Raw genomic sequence first — 22,204 nt, 5'->3', positions numbered from 1 at the left:
TAATCAAGAAATAACAAACCATCTTCCCGTTTTTGATTTTATTATTATGCGTACACATACACACATATAGTTATAACGGATTTTTTTAAAGCATAGGTGGATATATCATTGGCTAGCGCGTTTCGAAGCTACACCAAAAGTCCTGGGTTCGATTCCCGGGCAGGGCATAGTTGATCCAGCCTTTTATTCCTTGAGTGGGTCGATAAAATGAGTACCAAGTTCGCTTGGGGACTAAACACCAGGGGTCCTGCGACAAGCTGTCCACTTAACATTGGCATGTGCTCATACACACCGAGGCCTAAGGTCTAGAAAGCAGATATTGGTGCATTGAGTTTAGTTTAGATTCATCATTACATGTTCTAAATTCGAGGAATTTCATCCTCTGCAGTAAGTAAAATCCAAACTAGTGAAAAGGGGGTAAATAATGGAGGTATTGGTATTATTCAATTGTGGTAAAGCACACGAGGGCTATCTGCCTAAAGGGAGGGATGCTTTCGTGGAGGACGTTTTAAGGGAAACTGGCTCGTATACACGTTACACATGGGGAAAACCACGAAAATACCCATGCAGCCAGCCCGTTCGCGGGATTCGAACCTCGGACCGAACTACCAGTGTTCAGCGTCTTTACCGCTCGGATGCTGGTGGGCAAATAATAAAGGAAAAAGTAATGAAATGGTAGTAGCAACAATAAAGTTTTTGGCTAAAATTTCTCTTGCATTTCGTGGCAATAATGAATTCTTTTCTGCTTCCCACAGTGGAAATTACATACGAGGCGTACAATATTTGGCAGAATATGATGTGTTTTTAGCTTGGCATTATACAATGGAGGATAAGAATTAAATGGCAGAAGAAGAGACTGGTATTTAAAAAACGCCAACCCGCAAAAATCGACTGGCAGTGTCCTTACCGAAAAAATTTCGGTACTATTCGGTTTCGAGGGCCGTAAAAAATCACCAAACTATTGTTGATGCCAATGCTGCCAAAAATAATTGCGCCAACCCTAATCATTGCGGCAAGAAAGGAAGTATAATAGTAAATAACTATCTAATATTGATGTTTTAATTTAGATGAATGGTTAATTTCATTAAATACTTTTTTATTGTTATAATTTATATGAAAAAGGCTAAACATGACTGAATGGAAGCATAAGAGTGTAAATAACTATTTCAGATCATTATTATAATTTATATAAAAATTGCTAAACATAACTGAATGGATGCCTGCATCGCTATTTCGCTACCGACTTATTGCTAAAGCATACTTTCATCTCGTTGCTTGTTCAAACGTCATTTTCTATAATGAATGATGCCTTTTCTTTGAAAATATTCTCGGTAAAGTACAGAATCGCTCACTTATTTGTTCGCCGCTTTTTACAAGGGTAAAACTATTGGATTTTTGTGAATTTTCTTTTTCTTTTTTGTGAAAATAGTATACTCGATGTGTACATAGATAAAGTCAAGGATGTGCGCAGTACCATTTTAGTGCAATTCTAAGATTTTTTTAAAGTTTTTAAGTGAAAATAGGTCGATGTGCACATGGATACCGAGTATGTGCAGTTCTTAAAAACGCGTCAAGCAGTGGATGATTCTGTACTTTATCCAAAATTCTATTGCCGACTTTTCGTCATGGGCTATTCCCAAATTGTTAAATCCATAGGATATATATAGATATATATATATATATATATATAAGACGTCATTGAAATACTAGTTTAGTTTTAAAATCCTTTTTTGACTAGTATTTCAATGGCATCTTAAGAAATATAGAACTACGCAATCTGAAATCAGGCCATTTATAATACTTCTGCTTATTTCCCGCATTGCTATTTCGCTACCGCTAAAGCATAGTTTCATCTCGTTGGTTATTCAAACGTAATTTTCTATAATGAATGATGCCTTTTCTTTGAAAACATTCAGAATCGGAATTCAGAAGTGCAGAATCGCTAACTTATTTGTTTGTCGCTTTTTGCAAGGGTAAACACAATTGGATTTTTGTCAATTTCCTTTTACTTTTTAAATGAAAATATGCCGAAGTGTACATAGATAAAGTGAAGGGTGTGCGCAGTGCCATTTTTGTGCAATTTTAGAATTTTTTTAAGTGAAAATAGGTCGATGTGCACATGGATACCGAGTATGTGCAATTCTTAAAACGCGTTAAGCAGCGGGTGATTCTGCACTTTACCCAAAATTCTATTGTCGACTTTTGGTCATTGGCAATACCCAAATTATTAAATCCATAGGATATAAAAAAAGGATTTAAAAATTAAACTAGTATTTCAATGACATCTTAAGAAATATAGAACTATATAAAGCAATCTGAAATCAATGCGTACTCTAGATTTGGCGCGCTTTTAAATGAGCGCGTTTGCTAGATTTGGCGCTTTTGCGCATACATTTCCGCTGTAATTTTTTTACGGCACTCAAAACGGAATAGTACCAATTTCTTTTAATAATAATAATAATAACAATAGTAATAACGGATATTAATTAATTAGAACAGGTGGATACACTGTTTTCGGAAAAGTTTGAAAGAACGGCTGTCTTCTTCATTTTGATGCAAAATTTTTAATTTTAACAAAATTTTTGTGGTAAATTTCGTCTTTATGTCATAATTAGAACACTTTACATACTAGATATGTCAGGAGTGGCCAAAGAGCGGATCGCGAGCCTGATATGGCTCTCGCAGGCAATTTGTGCATCTCGTGCATACAAAATATATGTATGAAATATGGTAAACTAAAGCTATTCATTGTCCAAAAAGAAGTAATTAATTAGTTTAGACTCTTTTTACAAATTTATCGGGGATTTCTTTCTATTTAAAACCTCCTCCACTACTTCTATAATGATGTAAATATGAACTTGTGGCTTTTAGAAAATCTAGATGCTGCTCTTACTGACATGAAGTTTGGCCAACCCTGATAAACGAATGCATCATGAAATAAGAAGCGTTTGAACGCGCTAAACAAAGAAGTAAACAACTGCGTTACTGACCCTTAAATACCTTGCGCATATATGCATTTGTCATACATGTTCTAATGTATTAAAGGCGCTTATTATTAAAACGAAATTTTTTCGGAAAGCGCATTGTTAAGTCGATTTTAATGGATCTTTCTTTTTTTTCTTTCAGCCCAAAGGAGCGTTAGATGAGAAGGGTTATTAATTTCGTTTTGGCATTTTGCGCCGATTCACTGTAAATGTCCTTATCACTTTTCAAATTGCTGCCACTAAATATTATCATTCTGTATTATAATTAAAGAAATTAAATAATGAAGAAATCTGCATAAATGTATGCATGTTTCTCGCATTGTGATATAACAACGGTACCTAGAGCCATATCATTTTGTATATCGTAATCGTCCTGCGAATATGGGCATGTGAAAGCCCAAATTTGAAATTTGGAATTTATTTTACTATCGATTTCCTATTTTGTATGGCCCACCAGCGGCCGAGCGGTAACGTCGCTGAACACTGGTAGTTTCGGTCCGGGGTTCGAATCCCGCAAACGCGCTGGCTGCATGGGTGTTTTCGTGGTTTTCCCCATGTGTAACGTGTATACGAACCAGTTTCCCTTAAAAAGTCCTCCAAGAAGGCATCCCTCGCTTAAGGCAGATAGCCCTCAAGTGCTTTGTCGTAATCTAATATACCAAAACCTATTTTGTATGACTTTACCGAACTTTTGATTAACAAACGCAAGGATTTCAAAGCGAACAATGGAAACTTTGTACAGAAAAAACATTTTTATCTCCAGCGCGCGAGACTGTGTATCGGAAATTCTAAAGATATACTTACTCATTTAAAAATTATTTTGCGATATTGCTCTTGAACTGAATAGTTCAAGTGAACTGAATAGTTCAAGTGAACTGAATAGTTGAACTGAATAGTTCAAGTGCGAAGAACATGATATTTAATAAAGTAACACCAAAAAATTTTAAAAAACTTTGCTTTGGGCGTAAAGTATTTTTTTTCTTTTTGTATTTAAAAATTTTTTTGAAATGAAATTTTTTTTTTGTTTAATTTCAGGCTATTGTTCTCATTTAATTTTTTCCTTCATTATTTACTTCCCCTTTTTTAAGTTTGGATTTTAGTTCCTACAGTGCCGTATTATGTAATTAATTCAAATTAACGACAATTAATTAACGACGTTAATTCAAATTCTTATGTTAATTCAAATTAACGACAATTAATTAACGACGTCAATTCAAATTCTTATGTTAATTCAAATTAACGACAATTAATTAACGACGTCAATTCAAATTCTTATGTTAATTCAAATTAATGACAATTAATTAACGACATCAATTCAAATTCTTATGTTAATTCAAATTAACGACAATTAATTAACGACGTCAATTCAAATTCTTATGTTAATTCAAATTAACGACGTTTAATAATAAAATTTCTCGCATTTAGAACGTATAATGATGCATTTATCTATGCTAAAAAATACCGTTGTAAATCGGTAATAAACGACGATCAGAATTTGTTTTGACCCCCCCCCCCCATATGTTGTCCTCTTTTACGACAAATTCCAACTGACTGTGACTATGCATCATTCGACCTCGAAGTATTGTTACCCAGAAAATACTCTCAGTGTTTTTTAAATGAGTGCAACTGATAAATATATTTAAAAAAAAGTGCAGTTCGAAATTGTGCCATATGGAAACGTTCTCCGTTTCCCACCTCGTCAAGTGATATGGAAACAATATGCGTCCGGGCGGTCACGCCTAAACCGATTCAGATTCCACGGAAGTCAGCGCCCTCTGACGGAAAAAGGTAGCGACCGCCCATATGTCGCTTTTCAGGTTTGTAGGGAAACGTTGGTTGTTGTGGGGTGTTGATTTGAGGAAAAAAGGTATTTTTAACGAAATTTAACGTCCTGAGATCTTGGAAAAAGGGGAACAAAATATTCTGAAAGGATTGAGATTCTAACATTGCACCAGAGTTTATATTGTTGCATTCGTACTTGTTCATAATAAATTGAATGCGCAAGTCCAATAAAAGGTTAATAAAATTTATCAAAATAAATATAACACAACTCTGGAAATTTCCTCAGAGATATTCGTACAAAACTTCACAACATCACGCAGTAGTTATACTTCAAAGTACTAAACAAATTAAATAGAAAGGATGAAGGGAAAAAAAAAAAAAAAAAAAAGGCGCATCTAGAGAAAAAGCTAAATCCAATATCTCAGTTCCACGCGTAACTAAAACACTCGCAGTAACAGTAACCAAGCAACTGAACCGAGAGAGCTTTCTAGTAATTTCTGCTTCTCGATATTTCTGGAAAGCAAAAAAGGTGTGGAATTACGGTTACAGCTAACAAAGCGGTCAGTTACATTTATTTAAGGGGACTCATACACTTTAAAACCCATAAGATGTTCGAATAGGTGACTAAAAGCAATTACTACCAACTTTTTACAGCTGACTACATAATATAGCTGCTTTCTGAAATAGTAATCAGAAAGTTTGTGTTGCCACAAATATTTTTATAATTTAATCCGTTTTGTGACAACATTTTTCGTCATGTTTCCAACTTGCGCGCACAGTTTAAAACATTCTGTATCATAATTTAATTCCATATTTAATATATAGCTTTTATAACATTTGGAAACTACTGTGAACCTAAAATTCTAAAAATTTCATGTTAAATTTTTATTTTATTTTGAGTTCAGTTTATAAAATGTATTTTATTAACAAAATTTTTAATGTTTTCGTCAATAAAATTTTTCAGTATTAAAATATTCATCAGATTGTTGGTTCAGTTAGAAAGTAGTACCCATATAAAGAATTCCATCCAATTTCAAGTATGTACCATTAGCCATTTTTAAAATATCATGCGCGCAAGGTGGAAGCATGGCGAATATTTTGTCGCAAAGAGGATTAAATTACAAAAATATTTGTGGCAACACAAACTTTCTGGTTACTATTTTCCAAAGCAGCTATATTATGTAGTCAGCCGTAAAAGGTTGGAAGTAATTGCTTTTAAAATAAATAAAATATCCCAATTCTTGCAACAGTCACATATTCGAAGATCATAAAGGGTTTAAGGTGTATGAGTCCCCTTAATTTCAATACAAATTACCGAGATAAAGTTTTACTCAATGTAAAATCCACTCGTTCCTGTATTTTTAACTTTCCGGCATAGCTTTCTCTTAAAATCTGTCTCGCGCTGCGTTGCACGAGAAAAAACAACAATTTTAATCATAATTCTACTAAAACTAGCTAACCAAATACAAATTTAGTAACAATATTAACATTATAATATAATTATTTCGTAACAATATTAAGGTTTTTGAGGTTAAGATTTTATTCTGGTCTCGCTGAGTTCACACCTTAGCTGTCTGCTCTTGGACTAACTCTGCTGAACACAACATTTTTGTCTTTTTAACTTGATTATTAAAACATCACTTCATGCTTACGCCGCATAAAATACAATAGCAAACTCAAGAAACTTATCTTTAGAAAATTCCCTACTCAGTATTAAGTGTTGCAATATACTTTTTAGCAGAGCTTTAATTGCACCAGAGCCTAACGGACCCTTAGTTTTTGGGATAAATTCTAATTCTAGGCCTAAATAAAAAGGCTTCGGTATTCTTTTATGTAACTGAGCAATAATTTCAGTAGAAATTTGATCTCCAAAATTTTATTTTTAGCAATAAAATTATATTAAAAATCGCTTGTTAAATTTAAATTTATTTCTTTGCATTTTATTTAATTTTAATCATTTAATTACTTTAACCTTTAATTATTCAATTATTTTAATAAATAATAACAAATTAAATAATAATTAATGATTATTAACATCAATTAAACAAATAATTATTAATTGATTTGATAATCATTAACTATTCAATTTTTAAATTATTAATGATTTTAATAATTATTTTATTCATTTACTTACTTTTGTTCCGCTTTCCAGACTTTCTTCCATAGAGCTCCGGCACTTCTGCTTTTAGACATAAAGCCCTGCTTTTTAGTCCATACCGGCTATTATTCTGAACCTCACTTGTGCGTCGAAAAAAATTTTGTTGGGAGATTCACTTTTCAAATCACTAGCCGCTATCGTGGCCAACCGCTTAAAATATTTACTACAAAGAGAAGAAAAATATGTAATACATTTTAATAAAAAATAATTCTACCTGGTAATTAATAAAAGAGAAATGAAACTTAAATATCTTAGCCTACGCCAATTGGCAAAAAAATGACCCGTAGTTTCAGTTTTTCTTTTGTATAGAATATCTTAAAGATCCTCGATAGAATTATTAATAAATGTTTCCGTAATTTTTTATAGCTGCGACACTGTTTTCTTTGAAGATAACTTATTGTGATAACATTTGGTGGCAACAAATGTTGGTGGAACATTTACGTTCCCATCCATTTATTTTTAATATTCACTATATTATTTCTTTTAAAATAATTAGTCTTTTTATTCTTATATGTTGATAATTCTTATGTGTTGGTATAGCTCAGTCTTTTTATTCTTATATCTTGGTAAATTGTGCATTTTTTGCTTTAAAAGCGATTGATTTATGTTGTTTTTATGCCTTCAGTTAATCTGCATGCAGTAGCTATTATCAACAATTTAAATGTTAAACCGCTAGGCGAGTTAAGCCTAGCGAACAGTCACGTTTACATTTGAAATTCAGTTGAATAGCGAATGAAATCAGTTTCTGAACCTTCAATGTCTTTTTGCGGAGTTGGATCAAAAGTAAACTTTCAGTATTTGTGCGCGAAAAAATTTGCCGTTTCGCCCTAATCCTTAAAACCTCTTTGAAACAGGGATGTACAAGGTATTTTCTTGTTCATTTCTTCATGCTCTCGAGGTGTAATGGTGGCACACTCGGCGCGTATTCGAGAGGCCCAGGTTCGAGTCCCGGCGAGGGTATAACACATCAAAAAAAAAAATAGACTAATGACCTTAAAATACATCTTCGATTATTGCTAACAAAAACCATCTGTTTCCATGGGACAAGATTTTATCTCAATTTGAAAATAAAGACATCTATTAGAAGCGTTACGAAAAATTAAAAAGTTCATTCATTTTTATTTAAAAAACACTAACATTTAAATCCTGTGTAATTTTTCAGCTGTATTCTTATTACGTTATTCGGAATATATCTTTATTTTTTAAAATTTCATAACAATATAACGCATGGCTTATTGACTGTTTTTCATATCAAATTGTGTGAGCTAGATTAATTCAAACGTCCTCAGGACACGAAAAACATATTCACTTAACGCTTGTTTTACAGTGTTAGCCGAAGTCTGCACAAACAGTTCCCGTTAGCTTTCGTTTTTTTTTGGGGGGGGGGGCGAAGGAGAAAAGAAAGTGCCAATCTGTAAATTACAGAATCCAGTCTCAAATCTGAAGATGAGTTTACCACTAAAAACTAAAATCTTCGATTTTTTTTTAATTTGAAAAAATGGGAAACATCGTAAAGATTAAAAAACAAATTAAAAAAAAATATTTGTACGAGCTACATAAAAATGGCAGTAAAAACATCTTTTTAATTAAAGAAGAACGGGGAAAAAAAAAAACACCCACAATTGTCAATGCTTACAAAAATTATCAGTTGACAATATCATAAATTAAATGCATTTTAGTTTAAATCAAATAAATACAATATTAAGAAAGTAAAATAAATATTTAGAATATTAAGAATTGCGATTATTGCCATTAAATTGTTCAATTTCTTTTAGTTAACAGAAGTCCGATTAAACTTGAAAAGAAATTTAAAGATCTTATGCAGTGCCGAATGGCAGCACTCAGAGAATCCACTGTAGACGCCAACTGATGTGATCTCTTTTAATATTGGTTTCGAATTGCCGGCCAATTGATGTGATCTCTTTTAATATTGTTATCGAAATGCCGGAGTTCCGCCTCTTTGAGTGTATACATGAATAAAAATAATTTAAAAAAATATTCCGTCCAAAAGGGGTGCATTTTTAACGTTTTGTGGGTTATCTTTATTTATTAAATATCATGTTCTTCGCACTTAAACCATAAAAATCAATTCAACAGCAATATCGCAAAATAATTTTAAAATGAGCATATCTTTATAATTTCCGTGCTGGAGATAGAAATGTTTTTTTTTCTTCGTGCTGTGTTGCCATTGCGTGCTTTGAAATCGTTGATTTTGTTAATCAAAAGTTAGTTAAAATTTTACAAAATATGAAATCAATATAAAAACAAATTTCAAATTCCAAATTTGGGCTTCCAGCTGCCCATATTCGGGTGGAAACGTACGTTATTCAAAATTGGATGACTTCAGGTATCGTTGTTTTATCACAATGCGAGAAACATACATACATTTGCGCAGATTCTTCATTATTTAATTTCTTTAAATATAACACAGGGCGATAATATTTGGTGGCAACAATTCGAAAAGTGAATCGGACATTTATAGTGAACCAACACAAATTGCAAAAACGCAAATAATAGTCCTTCAGGAAAAATTTCCCGTTTGGACAAAAAAAAAAAAAAAAAAAAAAAAAAAAAAAAAAAAAATCTGAAAGGGTCCAGATTTTAAATTACGTCCAAAAAAGCGATTTTTAACTTTTTGTGGGTTACCTTTATTTATTAAATATCATGTTCTTTGCACTTAAACAATAAAATTCAGTTCAATAGCAATGCCGTAAAAATAAGTTTAAAATGAGCCTATCTTTAGAATTTCCGATACACAGTTCCGTGCGCTAGAGATAAATTTTTTTTTTTTTTTTTCGTAGAGTGTTGCCATTGCTCGCTTTGAAATCCTTGAGTTTGTTAATCAAAAATTCGTTAAAGTTTTACAAAATATGAAATCGATAATAAAACAAATTCCAAATTTCAAATTTGGTCTTCCGCATGCCCATATTCGTAGGAGGATTACGTCGTTCAAAATTCGATGGTTCTATGTTCCGTTGTTTTATCACAATGCGAGAAATATATATACATTTATGCAGATTTTTCACTGTTTAATTTCTTCAAATATAATGCAGGACTCTAACATTGGGTGGCAACAGTTTGAAAAGTGAAACGGACATTTATAGTGATTCAACGTAAAATCGCAAAACGGAAACACACACACACACACACATACAAGAACAGGAAAAACAAAACAAAACAAAACAAAACAAAAAAAAAAAAAAAAAAAAAACAAAAACAAAAACAAAAAAAAAAAAAAAAAAAAAAAAAAAAACTGAAAGCTTACAGATTTTATATTAGCTTTATTTATTAAAATGTATCATGTTTAAATCATAAAATTTAATTCAACAGCAGTATTGCAAAATAATCAAAAGTGCCTCTCTGTAGAATTTTCGATACACAGTCTCGCGTGCTGGAGATAAAAATGTTTTTTTTTTCGGAAAAAAAAAAAAAAAAAAATTATTTTGTGGCAACAACTTAAAAAGTGATTGGCCGTTTTTAGTGAATCAAGGCAAAATGCCAAAACGAAATTTTTGGGTTAATAATAACCTAAAATAACGAATCCCCTTTGAGGCACTAGACGAAATTCAGGTACCTATACGCCAGTTAGTTCAAAATTACTTGATTTACAGTTTTTGGTGGTGAGCATTTTCACAATTCCTGTAAATGAGTGCTTTTTTTAAAATGCTCATAAACATGTGAAATTTAGCTTCCACTTAATACTACATAAGTGTTTTTTCAATGCTTTTATTTCTTTTTATTTATGCTTTTTGAATTATTACTCAAACAAATTAAATTTGGTATTTCATTAATTAAGCGGGCATATGAAGTAGAGTAATTCGAATGAGTTATTGGAATAAGCAATGTGAGAGATGTTAAATCCAAGGGAAAAGTAAGGTAGTTTTTTCCCCAATGAAAGGGAAAAAAAGGTGAAGTTCAATGAGCTCTCCCCAGGTGACGCCGTCTCCGTTTGACGCAGTGTTGGCGGTAATTCGGGCGTCAAACACAAACTTTTCAAAAGTTGTTTCGCGTTCTCCGGAAGAAAGGAAAAAAAGCGAATGGGAGCTAGCTGCACAGCCATCAAACATGCGATGGATGGTGGCAGCATTCTGTTTATTGGTCTGGCTACAATTTGCAAAGGTAAGTTGTTCATATATATATATCATTCTATTCGTATTTCAAAAAAAAAAAAAAAAAAAAATATACTGTGGAAAATATTAAAAAAAAATAGTCCTTCAGGGACAAAGCCTTTCTGGACTAAAAATCTGAAAGGTTTCAGATTTTAAGTGGTGTTGAAACCCCAAAATCTTCAAAAAATTGTGATTTCGGATTTTTGCATTTTCAAATTCTCTACACTTTTATCTTTCTAAAAATACCATTCTTTAATCTCAATGAAAATTAGAACTGTAAAAAAATCTAGTTTTAATTTGTCATCTACTGCTTTGATCAATGAGGATTTTTATATAAAAACGCGTTTTTCTCAAAACGTGATTTTTTTTATACTCGATGTACCTTTTCTCAGAAACTAATGCTCACATATATATCTAAACTTTTTATGGCTTATTTATTAGGTTTACTAATATTTACTGAAATGAGCATTTTGTAATAAACTTAGGAAAAAGTGCTAAAATTTACTATGCCTAACAAAATATTCTGTAATTTACTCTAAAATTCAAATGCTTCAAAAGGTCATTTCAGTATAATCAAATAGGTATACTTTAATTACAGAAAAATTTCAAGCTTGTATCTACAGCAGATTTTGAGAAAAGGTACATCGAAAATGGCCAATTTAACATTGTCGGTATAGGAGTTTCTGATACCCCTTAAATTACGTCCAAAGGGGCGTTTTTTTTTACGTTTTGTGTGTTAACTTTATTTATTAAATAACATGTTCTTTGTGCTTAAACAATAAAATTCAGTTCAATAGCAATGTCGCAAAATAATTTTAAAATGAGCCTATCTTTAAAATTTCCGATACACACTGGAGAAAAAAGGTCTTTTTTCCTCCGTAGAGTGTTGCCATGGCTCGCTTTTAAATCGTTGAGTTTATTACTCAAAAATTCTTTAAAGTTTTAGAAAATATGAAATCGATAATAAAACAAATTCCAAATTTTAAATTGGGTCTTCCACATGCCCATATTTGCAGAAGGATTACGTCATTCGAAATTCGATGGCTCTATGTACCTTTATTTTATCACAGTGTGAGAAATATACAGACATTTATGCATATTTTTTATTATTTAATTTCTTCAAATATAATGCAGGACTCTAACATTGGGTGGCAACAGTTTGAAAAGTGAAACGGACATTTATAGTGATTCGACGCAAAATCGCAAAACGAAAACAATAGTCCTTCACGGACAAAGCCCCTTTGGACTAATTAATGATATTTTGCAAATTTCTGGAAACAAAACTAAAACTAAAAACAATTTCGTTATTATTATAAAAAAGATTAGCAGATAGAAATAGATGTTGAAAATGGTTACATGCATTGGTACGATTTGTTAGTCCAAAGGGGCAATTTGCCCCAGAAGGGCTATTACTGTCGTTTGGGCATTTTGAGTTGATTCACTATAAACGGCGAATGACATTGTTGCCACCAAGTATTATCGAAGTATTATCGTCCTGTATTATATTTAAAGAAATTAAATAATGGAGAAACAGCATAAATGTATGTGTGTTTCTCGCATTGTGATAAAACAGTAGTAACTAGAGTTATCCAGTTTTGAATAACGTACATCTCCACCCGCATATGGGCATCTGGAAGCCCAAATTTGGAATTTGTTTTATTATCGATTTCATATTTTGTAAATCTTTAACGAATTTTTGAGTAACAAACTCAACGATTTCAAAGCGAGCAATGGCAACACTGTACGGGGGGGGGATATCTAAAGCTCACGAGACTGTGTATCGGAAATTCTAAAGATTCTCTTTTTAAATTATTTTGTCATATTGTTGTTGAACTGAATTTTATGTGGTTTAAGGACGAAGAACATGATATTTAATAAATAAAGGTAACACACAGAACGTTAAAAAAAAAAAGCCCCTTTGGGTGCAATATGAAATCTGAAAGCTTTCAGATTTTTTTACAGTGAAAAAATCTGAAGTGAAATTTTTTTCATACTAAGTGAACACTATTGAGTATGAAACACATCTTATTTCCTTACTACTGGCATAAATACTAGTAATAATATATTATTAACTCTGTTATTATTATATTACTAAATTATTAACCAGTTGTTCAATTGCTTGCAAACAATGTAATGTGACGTTTAAAAATTAAGTTGAAAATCGTTCACCTCTTGCAGTGGCAGAATCTTATTACGTGATGGTTTGTTTGAATATACGGTTGAATAAATGCTCAGGCACCTTTAAATATTTCAAGAAATATATTTTAAAAATTTTATATTACAATCCGATTTTTTACATGAACTTTAAATCCAACTTCATGTAAAAATTCGCTCTAGAGCCAAAGTTACAGTGCAAATTAGTTTAAATCTTTTGCTATTTAAAGGGCCGGATTGTTTGTTTACGTATGCATTTCAAGAAATTCCTCGGTTTCTATCTGAAATATATATAGAATACTTCTATATACAATTTTATAGAAATACTACTAAACTGCCAGTTTACTCTAAGCAATCGAAAAAGCGAAATTGTGAAACTCGGCTACGGTATGAATTGCATTCGCTAAAGCCTCGAAATCTATCTGCCTAAAGGGAGGGATACTTTCGTGGAGGACTTTCTAAGGGAAAGTGGCATACACGTTACACACGGGGAAAACCACCAAAATGTCTATGTAGCCAGCCGGTTCGTCGTGGTTTGAGTCCCGGGTCGAACTACCAGATTTCAGCAACTTTACCGCTCGGCCGCTGGTGGGCCCGGAATCAACTTTGACGTAAAATAAATTTGGAAAAAAAAAAAAAAAAAAAAAAAAAAAAAACTGAAATGTTCCAGATTTTAACAGTCACCCAAAAGGGTTTGTTAAGGCAATTTACGCTTTCGCTGAGCCCGCAGTCTTCCAAAAGTTTGTCTTTTTAGCTTTATAATGCAGCATAATTTTCTTCGCACTTCGCAAATTTCAACAAAATTATTACAGTTTTAAAGTAAGCATAGCAGTATCCGTTTAGAATTCCCTAGAATTCTGGAATTCTGAGCATAGCAGTATCCGTTTAGAATTCCCGAACTCCGAGCATAGCAGTATCCGTTTAGAATTCCGAATTCCGAGCATAGCAGTATCCTTTAGAATTCCGGAATTCCGAGCATAGCAGTATCCGTTAATTCCCGAGAATTCCCGAATTCCGAGCTTAGCAGTATCCGTTCAGAATTCCCGAATTCCGAGCATAGCAATATACGTTTAGAATTCCCGAATTCCGAGCATAGCAGTATCTTTTAGAATTCCGAGCATAGCAGTATCCTTTAGAATTCCCGAGAATTCCCGAATTCCCAGCATAGCAGTATCCGTTTAGAATTCCCGAATTCCTAGCATAGGAGTATCCGTTTAGAATTCCCGAATTCCGGGCATAGCAGTATCCGTTTAGAATTCCCGAATTTCGGGCATAGCAGTATCCGTGTAGAATTCCCGAATTCCCAACATAGCAGTATTCGTTTAGAATTCCCTAATTCCGAGGATAGCAGTATCCGTTAATTCCCGAGGATTCCCGAATTTCGAGCATAGCAGTATCCGTTAATTCCCGAGGATTCCCGATTTTCGAGCATAGCAGTATACGTTTAGAATTCCCGAATTCTGAGCATAGTTTAGATTTCCCGAATTCCGAGCATAGCAATATCCGTTTTATGAATTAAGTGTTTTCATACATTTTTTTGTTTTTTTCAATCTTTTTCTCAGTTCATCATATCAGTGTTTAGTTTTCGTATGAAAATGGCTTTAACAAAACTTGCTTATTTTCTTTTTATGATTAGTGTTTTGTGTGTTATCTTCATTTATTAAATATCACATTCTAGGTACTGACGCTACATAAAATTCGATTCAACGACAAAATCACAAAATATAAAACAGCATGTCCTTAGAATTTCCTACAGACAGTCTTGTACGCCGGAGGCGCAGGCTGACAGAGTTTTCGTAATTTTCCTTGCGTAATTTCTTAGCAAGTCCTTCACTAAAGCATCCCTCCTTTTAGGCAGATGACCTTCATATGCTTTGCCGTAATCAAAATAATTCATCATAGTCGTAACTACATAATTCTGAATAGCATAGTGGTTGGGAATTTTAAACCGGAAATAGAAACAAAGTTACATCGCTATTTACGAATTTAAAGAAGCGTCTTCTAGAGACATAAAATTTTCTAGAGACATCAAATTTTGAATAACGTAATCCTCCACTCGAACATGGGACATCTGGAGGCCCGAATTTGGAATTTGTTTCATTACCTATTTCATATTTTGTAAAGCATTTATGAAATTTTTAATTAAGAAAGTCAATGATTTCAAAGCGAGCAATGGCAACACTGTACGGGGGCGGGTCATCTCCAACGTGCCACACTGTATACCGGAAATTATAAAGATATGCTCTTTTTGAATTATGTGATACTGCTGTTGAATTGAATTTTATGGTTTGAGTATGTAGAACATGGTATTTAATAAATAAAGGTAACACACAGAACGTTAAAAAAACGCCGCTTTGAGCGTAGTATAAAATTTGAAAATTTCAGATTTTTAGTCCAAAGAGGCTTTGTTCCTGAAGGACTATTGTTTTCGTTTTACGATTTTGCGTTGAATCACTATAAATGTCCGTTTCGTTTTTCAAACTGTTGCCTCCAAATGTTAGAGTCTTGCATTATATTTAAAGAAATTAAATAATGAAAAATCGCATAAATGTATGTATATTTCTCGCATTGTGATAAAACAACGTACATAGAACCATCGAATTTTGAATGATGTAATTCTCCTACGAATATATGAATATGGGCATGTGGAAGACCAAATTTGAAATTTGGAATTTGTTTTATTATCGATTTCATATTTTGTAAAATTTTAAGGAATTTTTGCGTAACAAACTCAATGATTTAAAAGTGAGCAATGGCAACACTCTACGGAAAAAAAAAAATTATTTTGTGACATTGCTACTGAACTGAATTTTATGGTTTAAGTGCAAAGAACGTGTTATTTAACAAATAAAGGTAAGACACAGAACGCTAAAAAAAACGCCTTTTTGGGCGTAGTATAAAATTTGAAAACTTTCAGTTTTTTTTTTCTTACTTTTTTCCGTACTCCATTCTTTCCTTGTTTCGTAAATGCAACAAAAAAGATTTTTTTAAGTGGCAACTGTATTTTTTTGAAGCTGAAAATGTATAGTTTAGGCAGGCATTTCAAGTAACAGTTATTTAAATATTTATCTTACATGACCTCATGGAGCAGTAAAATATATTTCTTGCTTGTCTTTATTATTATAAATTATTTTGATAATATTTTGTGGCACCATTCAATGAAGGAAAAATATTTGCGAGTCTAAATATTCGAATAATACACTTCCTTCAAAACCGTTGTTGTGAATTAAATGTTTTTGACGGAAAAGGAAATATCAATCGTATGTTAACATAATTTTTGATGAATAATGCAAAGATTCCCAAACTTTTCTTATTTTTGCTTCATATAATTATGATAATTTTCGATTTAAACGAAGAAGGAATTTGAAATATGCACGAAGCGCACGTTAACATCTACACAATCTATGGATAATGGAACTCTGATGATTTGTCATATTATTTCCTTTAGATTTAGTTAAAATTAAATAAAATTAAAAAAAAATATTAAAAAGTAGTACAACCACTTACTTCTATTTACATTTGAGTACTTCTCATTACCTAATACTATTTCTCACATTTTGTGTAGCACATTATAAAATTCCAAAAAGTCATAAATATTTGAAAAATTAAAACTATAAAAAATATATATTAATTCGTATTTTTTTAGCAGGAAGGCTCTTAGGTAACCAGTGGGGTAATAAAAACTCAATTTGAAATAATAAAAATAAAGAATATAATAAAAGTAATATATTAACTAAAAAAAATTCATAAAGGATTCACATTTTACATTACGTCCAAGGGGACATTTTTTAAATGTTTTGTGTGTTTCCTTGTATTTATTACATAACATGTTGTTCGATTAAATCATAAAATTCTATTCAACAGCAATATCGCAAAGTAATTTTTAAAAATGAGGATATCTTTAGAATTTCCGGTACACAGTCTCGCGCGCTGGAGATAGAAATGTACGTGTGTTTTCTGTACAGTGGTTACTATTGCTCGCTTTTTAACCGTACAGTTTGTTAATCAAAAATTCGTTAAAGATTTACAAAATAAGAAATAGATAATAAAGCAAATTTCAAATTAGGGCTTCCAGATGCCCATATTCGGTGGAGGATTACGTTATTCAAAATTGAATGGCCGTCGGTACCGTCGTTTTATCACAATGCGAGAAACATATATACATTTATGCAGATTCTTTAGTATTTAATTTCTTTAAATATAATACAGGGCGATAATATTTGGTGGAAACAATTTGAAAAGTGAAACCGCCATTTAAAGTTTTCAACACTAAATGCCATAATGAAATTAACAGTCCTTCTGGGCTAACGGCCATTTGGCTAAACAAAGAAAAAGAAAAATCTGGAAATGTTCGGGCTAATCTTTGGAATATGGTAACAGGTAGTTTGGCGACATTTTCGTAAGGCGATAAAGGTTACTAGCTAGGACTTTAGCAGTGTACATGAATAAAGTCAAGAGTGTACGCAATGCCATTTTTGTGCAATTCTGGGATGTTTTTTTAAGTGAAAATAGGTCGACGTGTACATGGATACCGTGTATGTGCAATTCTTAAAAACGCGGCAAGCAGTGGGCGATTCTGCACTTTCTCCCAATTTCGCACCTAATCTTCGTCATCATTAAGCACTTTTGTTCCATGAAAGTTCTAGCATAAGCGTAATTCGGCTAGCAGATTGTTGGAAAAAATGTTGAGTAAAAAAAAACATGCCTTTACTTCGTGAAAACAAAATGGCGTCCAAAACAAAACTAGCAGGTTGCTGTAACAGGGTTGGTCGCCAAATTTTCGCCAAAAAACGCCAAGTTACCATAATCCGAAGATTAACCAATGTTCGCATTTTAAAGGTCGCCCAAAAGGGTTTGTTAAGGTTTTTCTACGGTCTCGCTGTTGCTCACAGTCTACCGGTCTGGCTGCTGAACTCCCTCATTTCTTTTTGTCTTTTCAGCTTTCTCATTAAGCATAATTTTTTTTTCTCATTTACGCCATACACAATTCAACAGAAATATTACAAAAATTTTAAAATCAGCATAGCAGCACGTGTTTAGAAATCCCGATGCAATGTTAAGTGTTCGTATAAGTTTTTCTGTTTTTTCCAGGTTTTTCTCAGTTCATCTATTCGGTTTTGTAATAATATGGCTTGCGAATCGTTTTAGCCCAGAGCGTCTATTCGTCTCCAAACGGCATTTTATGTCGAATCACTAAAAGAGTTGAATCATTTTTCAAATTGCTGCCGCCAAATATTATCGTGCTGTATTATATTTAAATAAATTAAATAATGAAGAACTTGCATGGATGATTCTCGCACTGTGAGAAAGCAATGGTACCTACAGCGATCAACTTTTGAATAACGTAGTCTTCCACCCGAAAAGGGGCGCCTAGAAGCCCGAAATTTTAAATTTCGGATTTGTTTTTCTAAAACATTAACGAATTTTTGATTACAAAACTCAACAATTTCAAAGCAAGCAGTGGCAACACTGCACGAAATAAAACATTTTTTTCGCTAGCACGCAAGTCTGTTTATCATAAGTTATAAAGATATGCTGTTTTTAAGTATATTTTGCTCAAACGGGCTATTTAAAAATGCTAAATACTCTCGAAACATGTATGTGTGTGTAAATGCAATAAAGCGCCCATTTAGGCGTAATATAAAATCTGAAAGCCTTCATATTTTATTTTATTAACATTTTTCTTATTAAATTCAATTAATTAATTTATTCTTGTTTTTTTATTATTAAAGTTTCGTGTTTTAACTTTATTTACTAAATATCATACTTTGCTCTTAAGTCACGAATTTAACAGCAAAACGACAAAATATTTAAAAACAAAATATCCTTAAAATTTCTAATACACAGACTCATTTGCTGGCATTTCGAAACGTTAATTTCTTAATCAAAAATTAATTAAAGTTTAAAAAATATGAAATATAAAATTAGAAATTCCCAATTCAGGCTTCTAGTTGGCCATATTCGGGTGGAGGACTAAGTTATTCAGAATTTGATGGCTCTAGGTACCTTCGTTTTATCACAGTGCGAGGAACATAAACATATGCGCATGCAGATTCTTCATTACTTAATTTCATTAAAAATGACACTGAGCATTTGGTGGCAACAATTGGACCGTTTATAGTGGACCAACCTCTAATCCCGTTTCACCGTTCATAGTGGACGACCCCTAATCCCGTTTCGAGACTAATAGACCATTCGGTCTAACTCTTTTGGGAGAAACGTAAAAATTCTGGATGTGCCTTCATCTTTTCAAACTAAATAAACTTCCTTTAACCTTTCTTATTTTGTGCTAAGTCTGTATATCGCTTAGGCCAGCAAGGCCCAGGGCAAATGTACCAAGCGTTAGGGCGTCCACAAATCAGCCTATAACTTTTCGCAATGTTTTGTCTCATAGCAACAAGAAAGGGGAGAACTGGTGGTTCCTGAGACACAGTTTTCGTATATTATCGTATTATTATTCTTGGAAGTAAAAGGTAAATAGGTTTATTATTGACCTCTGCATTATCAGTTTACGCCAATCCTACTACTTGAATACTCCGTTACTTGTTAGAAAGCCAAAGAACTTTTGTGTTTCTGTAGTACTGTTAAAACCAGAGGCCAAACATTACCTATATCAAAGCTTTCAAATTCAAGAAGCTTTTCTTAAAACTTCGCTATTTTGTTGAAGGTCTGCTTAGACCCACAAGACCCAAGCCACAGCCATGGTTTCTCATATGACAAGAACACCCCCCCCCCCCGCAGCAGTAGTTTATCAGCTGAGATCTGTACTTTGAAAGTCCCGGCACCCGGGGGATAAAAACACGAGGCTGGCTACTCCAGAATCTCGAAGAAGGATCTTCTTATATGGTTGGACCAAGGGAGACTGGTCCAAATTCAAGAAGCTTTTCTTAAAACTTCGCTATTTTGTTGAAGGTCTGCTTAGACTTACAAGACCCAAGCCATAGCCATAGCCATAGCCATGTCATATGAAAAGAAGATCTCCCCCCAGCAGTCGTTTATTGTACCAGCTGGGATCTGTACCTTGACAGTCCCGGCACGGCACCGGGGGATAAAAACACGAGGCTGGCAACTCCAGAATCTCGAAGAAGGATCTTCTTATATGGTTGGACCAAGCGGTCATGGCGTGTATCCCCAAACTTGGGTCTCAGTAGTGGAATAGCGCCTGGGCCATTGAGCATCCAGATGCGCTATCCTCTTTATTCCGTGTAAAGGCTAGAGACAGTTGACAGTCGAGAGCAGAATGTGATCACCTGTGCGGGTTACTTAGACTCTTCGGGTCTAGTCCAGGTTCCGCAACTATCCGGGGCAACACCCAATGGGACCTATAAGGGCATACATTGATTCTGTATACATGCTTACATAGTTCATAATATATGCTTACATAGTTATATAGTTCATAATACAGGGTGTTTATAAAGTCTCGGACCCATTTTGATGTTTAATAACTCATAAAATAATAAAGATGGATTAAAATTAATAATATAAATGGTTAGATAGACTCAAAAAGTTTCATGACCCTTGTCAATGAACTTCCACGTGTGCCCCCTTCGTCGCACGGAGAATATCAAGTCGATATTCAATTTCACGCCAAGTACCGGAAAGCATGTCCGCATTCCCAGAGGCTATTGCGGTTGTAATTCTGGCTTTTAGGTCATCCATGTTCGATATTCTCCTCCCGTTAACATTGCCCTTTACAAATCCCCAAAGGAAAAAGTCCAGCGGCGTTATATCAGGTGATCTGGGTGGCCAAGGAATTGGACCTCCTCGCCCAATCTATCTTCCTGTAAAATGGTCATTCAAAGAACTACGAACGATGGTACCCCAATGAGGTGGTGCACCATCTTGTTGCAAAAGCTCTTCTAGTTGCGGAATGTCTTTTTGCAACAAGATGGTGCACCACCTCATTGGGGTACCATCATTCGTAGTTCTTTGAATGACCGTTTTACAGGAAGATGGATTGGGCAAGGAGGCCCAATTCCTTGGCCACCCAGATCACCTGATATAACGCCGCTGGACTTTTTCCTTTGGGGATTTGTAAAGGACAACGTTTACAGGAGGAGAGTGTCGAACATGGATGACGTAAAAGCCAGAATTACAACCGCTATAGCCTCTGTGGATGTCGACATGCTCACCGGTACCTGGCGTGAAATTGAATATCGACTTGATCTTCTCCGTGCGACAAGGGGGACACACGTGGAAGTTCATTCACAAGGGTCATGAAACTTTTTGAGTCTATCTAATCATTTATGTTATTAATTTTAATCTATCTGTGTTATTTTATGAGTTATTGAACACCAAAATGGGTCCGGGACTTTATAAACCCCCTGTACATGCTTACATAGTTACATAATTCATAATATATGCTTACATAGTTACGTAGTTCATGACAGACATAGTTCATAATACATGCTTATATACAAGTAGTTCATAATACATAGATCTTTCATAATACGTGCTTACAATAGTTCATACATACACATGCTTACATAGTTCATAATATAGTGTAAAGGCTATAGAGCAGAGCGGCCCGCATAGTACTGGTGGGTAGCATTATAGGCGACCAATCAGATGCTCAGGCTCAGTGGGCCGCTTCCCACCATGGGCCCGGACCGAGTGGTGGGTTTAGAAGATTGCAAAACGTTTGTAGCCCGGTAAGTGTGGGTTGTTTGGTTTACTCCATTATGGCAAAGCTCTCGGGGGCTATCTGCCTTAAGGGAAGGACGTATTCGTGGAGGACTTTCTAAGGGAAACTGGCTCCTATACACGTTACACATGGGGAAAACCACGAAAACTCCCATGCAGCCATCCCGTTTGCGGAATTCGAACCTCGGACCGAATTACAAGTGTTCAGCGATTTTACCGCTCGGCCGCTGGTAGGCTCGGGTAAGTATGGGACTAGGCTATAGCAATGGAGACTAGTGAACCATCACCAAAGTGGATTTTGCCTGGATCCTGCCTCCTACCTAACAAGGAGCTTTTTCAGAGGCGCTTAGGTTGTGTAGTGACTGTTAATCGGA

The 22,204-nt window shown here is 33.8% G+C and overlaps 1 protein-coding gene across 2 annotated transcripts in view; it reads left to right on the top strand.

Annotated features, from left to right (window-relative positions):
- The window catches only part of LOC118204990 (A disintegrin and metalloproteinase with thrombospondin motifs adt-1-like), a 191,311-nt gene that overhangs the window by 11,532 nt on the left and 157,575 nt on the right, over positions 1–22,204 (top strand). Inside the window, exon 1 of one of the 2 annotated variants that reach the window (XM_085819795.1) lies at positions 10,886–11,043. The exons of the other annotated variant lie outside the window; for it this stretch is intronic. Within the exon in view, the coding sequence (XP_085675921.1) occupies positions 10,990–11,043 (54 nt within the window). The 5' untranslated portion in view covers positions 10,886–10,989. Of the gene's footprint in view, positions 1–10,885; positions 11,044–22,204 lie in introns of those variants that run through there. 2 annotated transcript variants of the gene reach the window in all.

Source organism: Stegodyphus dumicola, chromosome 7 (genome assembly GCF_044657685.1).
Source record: "Stegodyphus dumicola isolate Sdum_Otavi_A_Nest chromosome 7, ASM4465768v1".
In the NCBI taxonomy this organism is placed as follows: Eukaryota; Metazoa; Arthropoda; class Arachnida; order Araneae; family Eresidae; genus Stegodyphus; species Stegodyphus dumicola.
The sequence above is the reverse complement of the archived record's forward strand: the minus strand, read 5'-3'. Positions and strand labels throughout refer to the sequence as shown.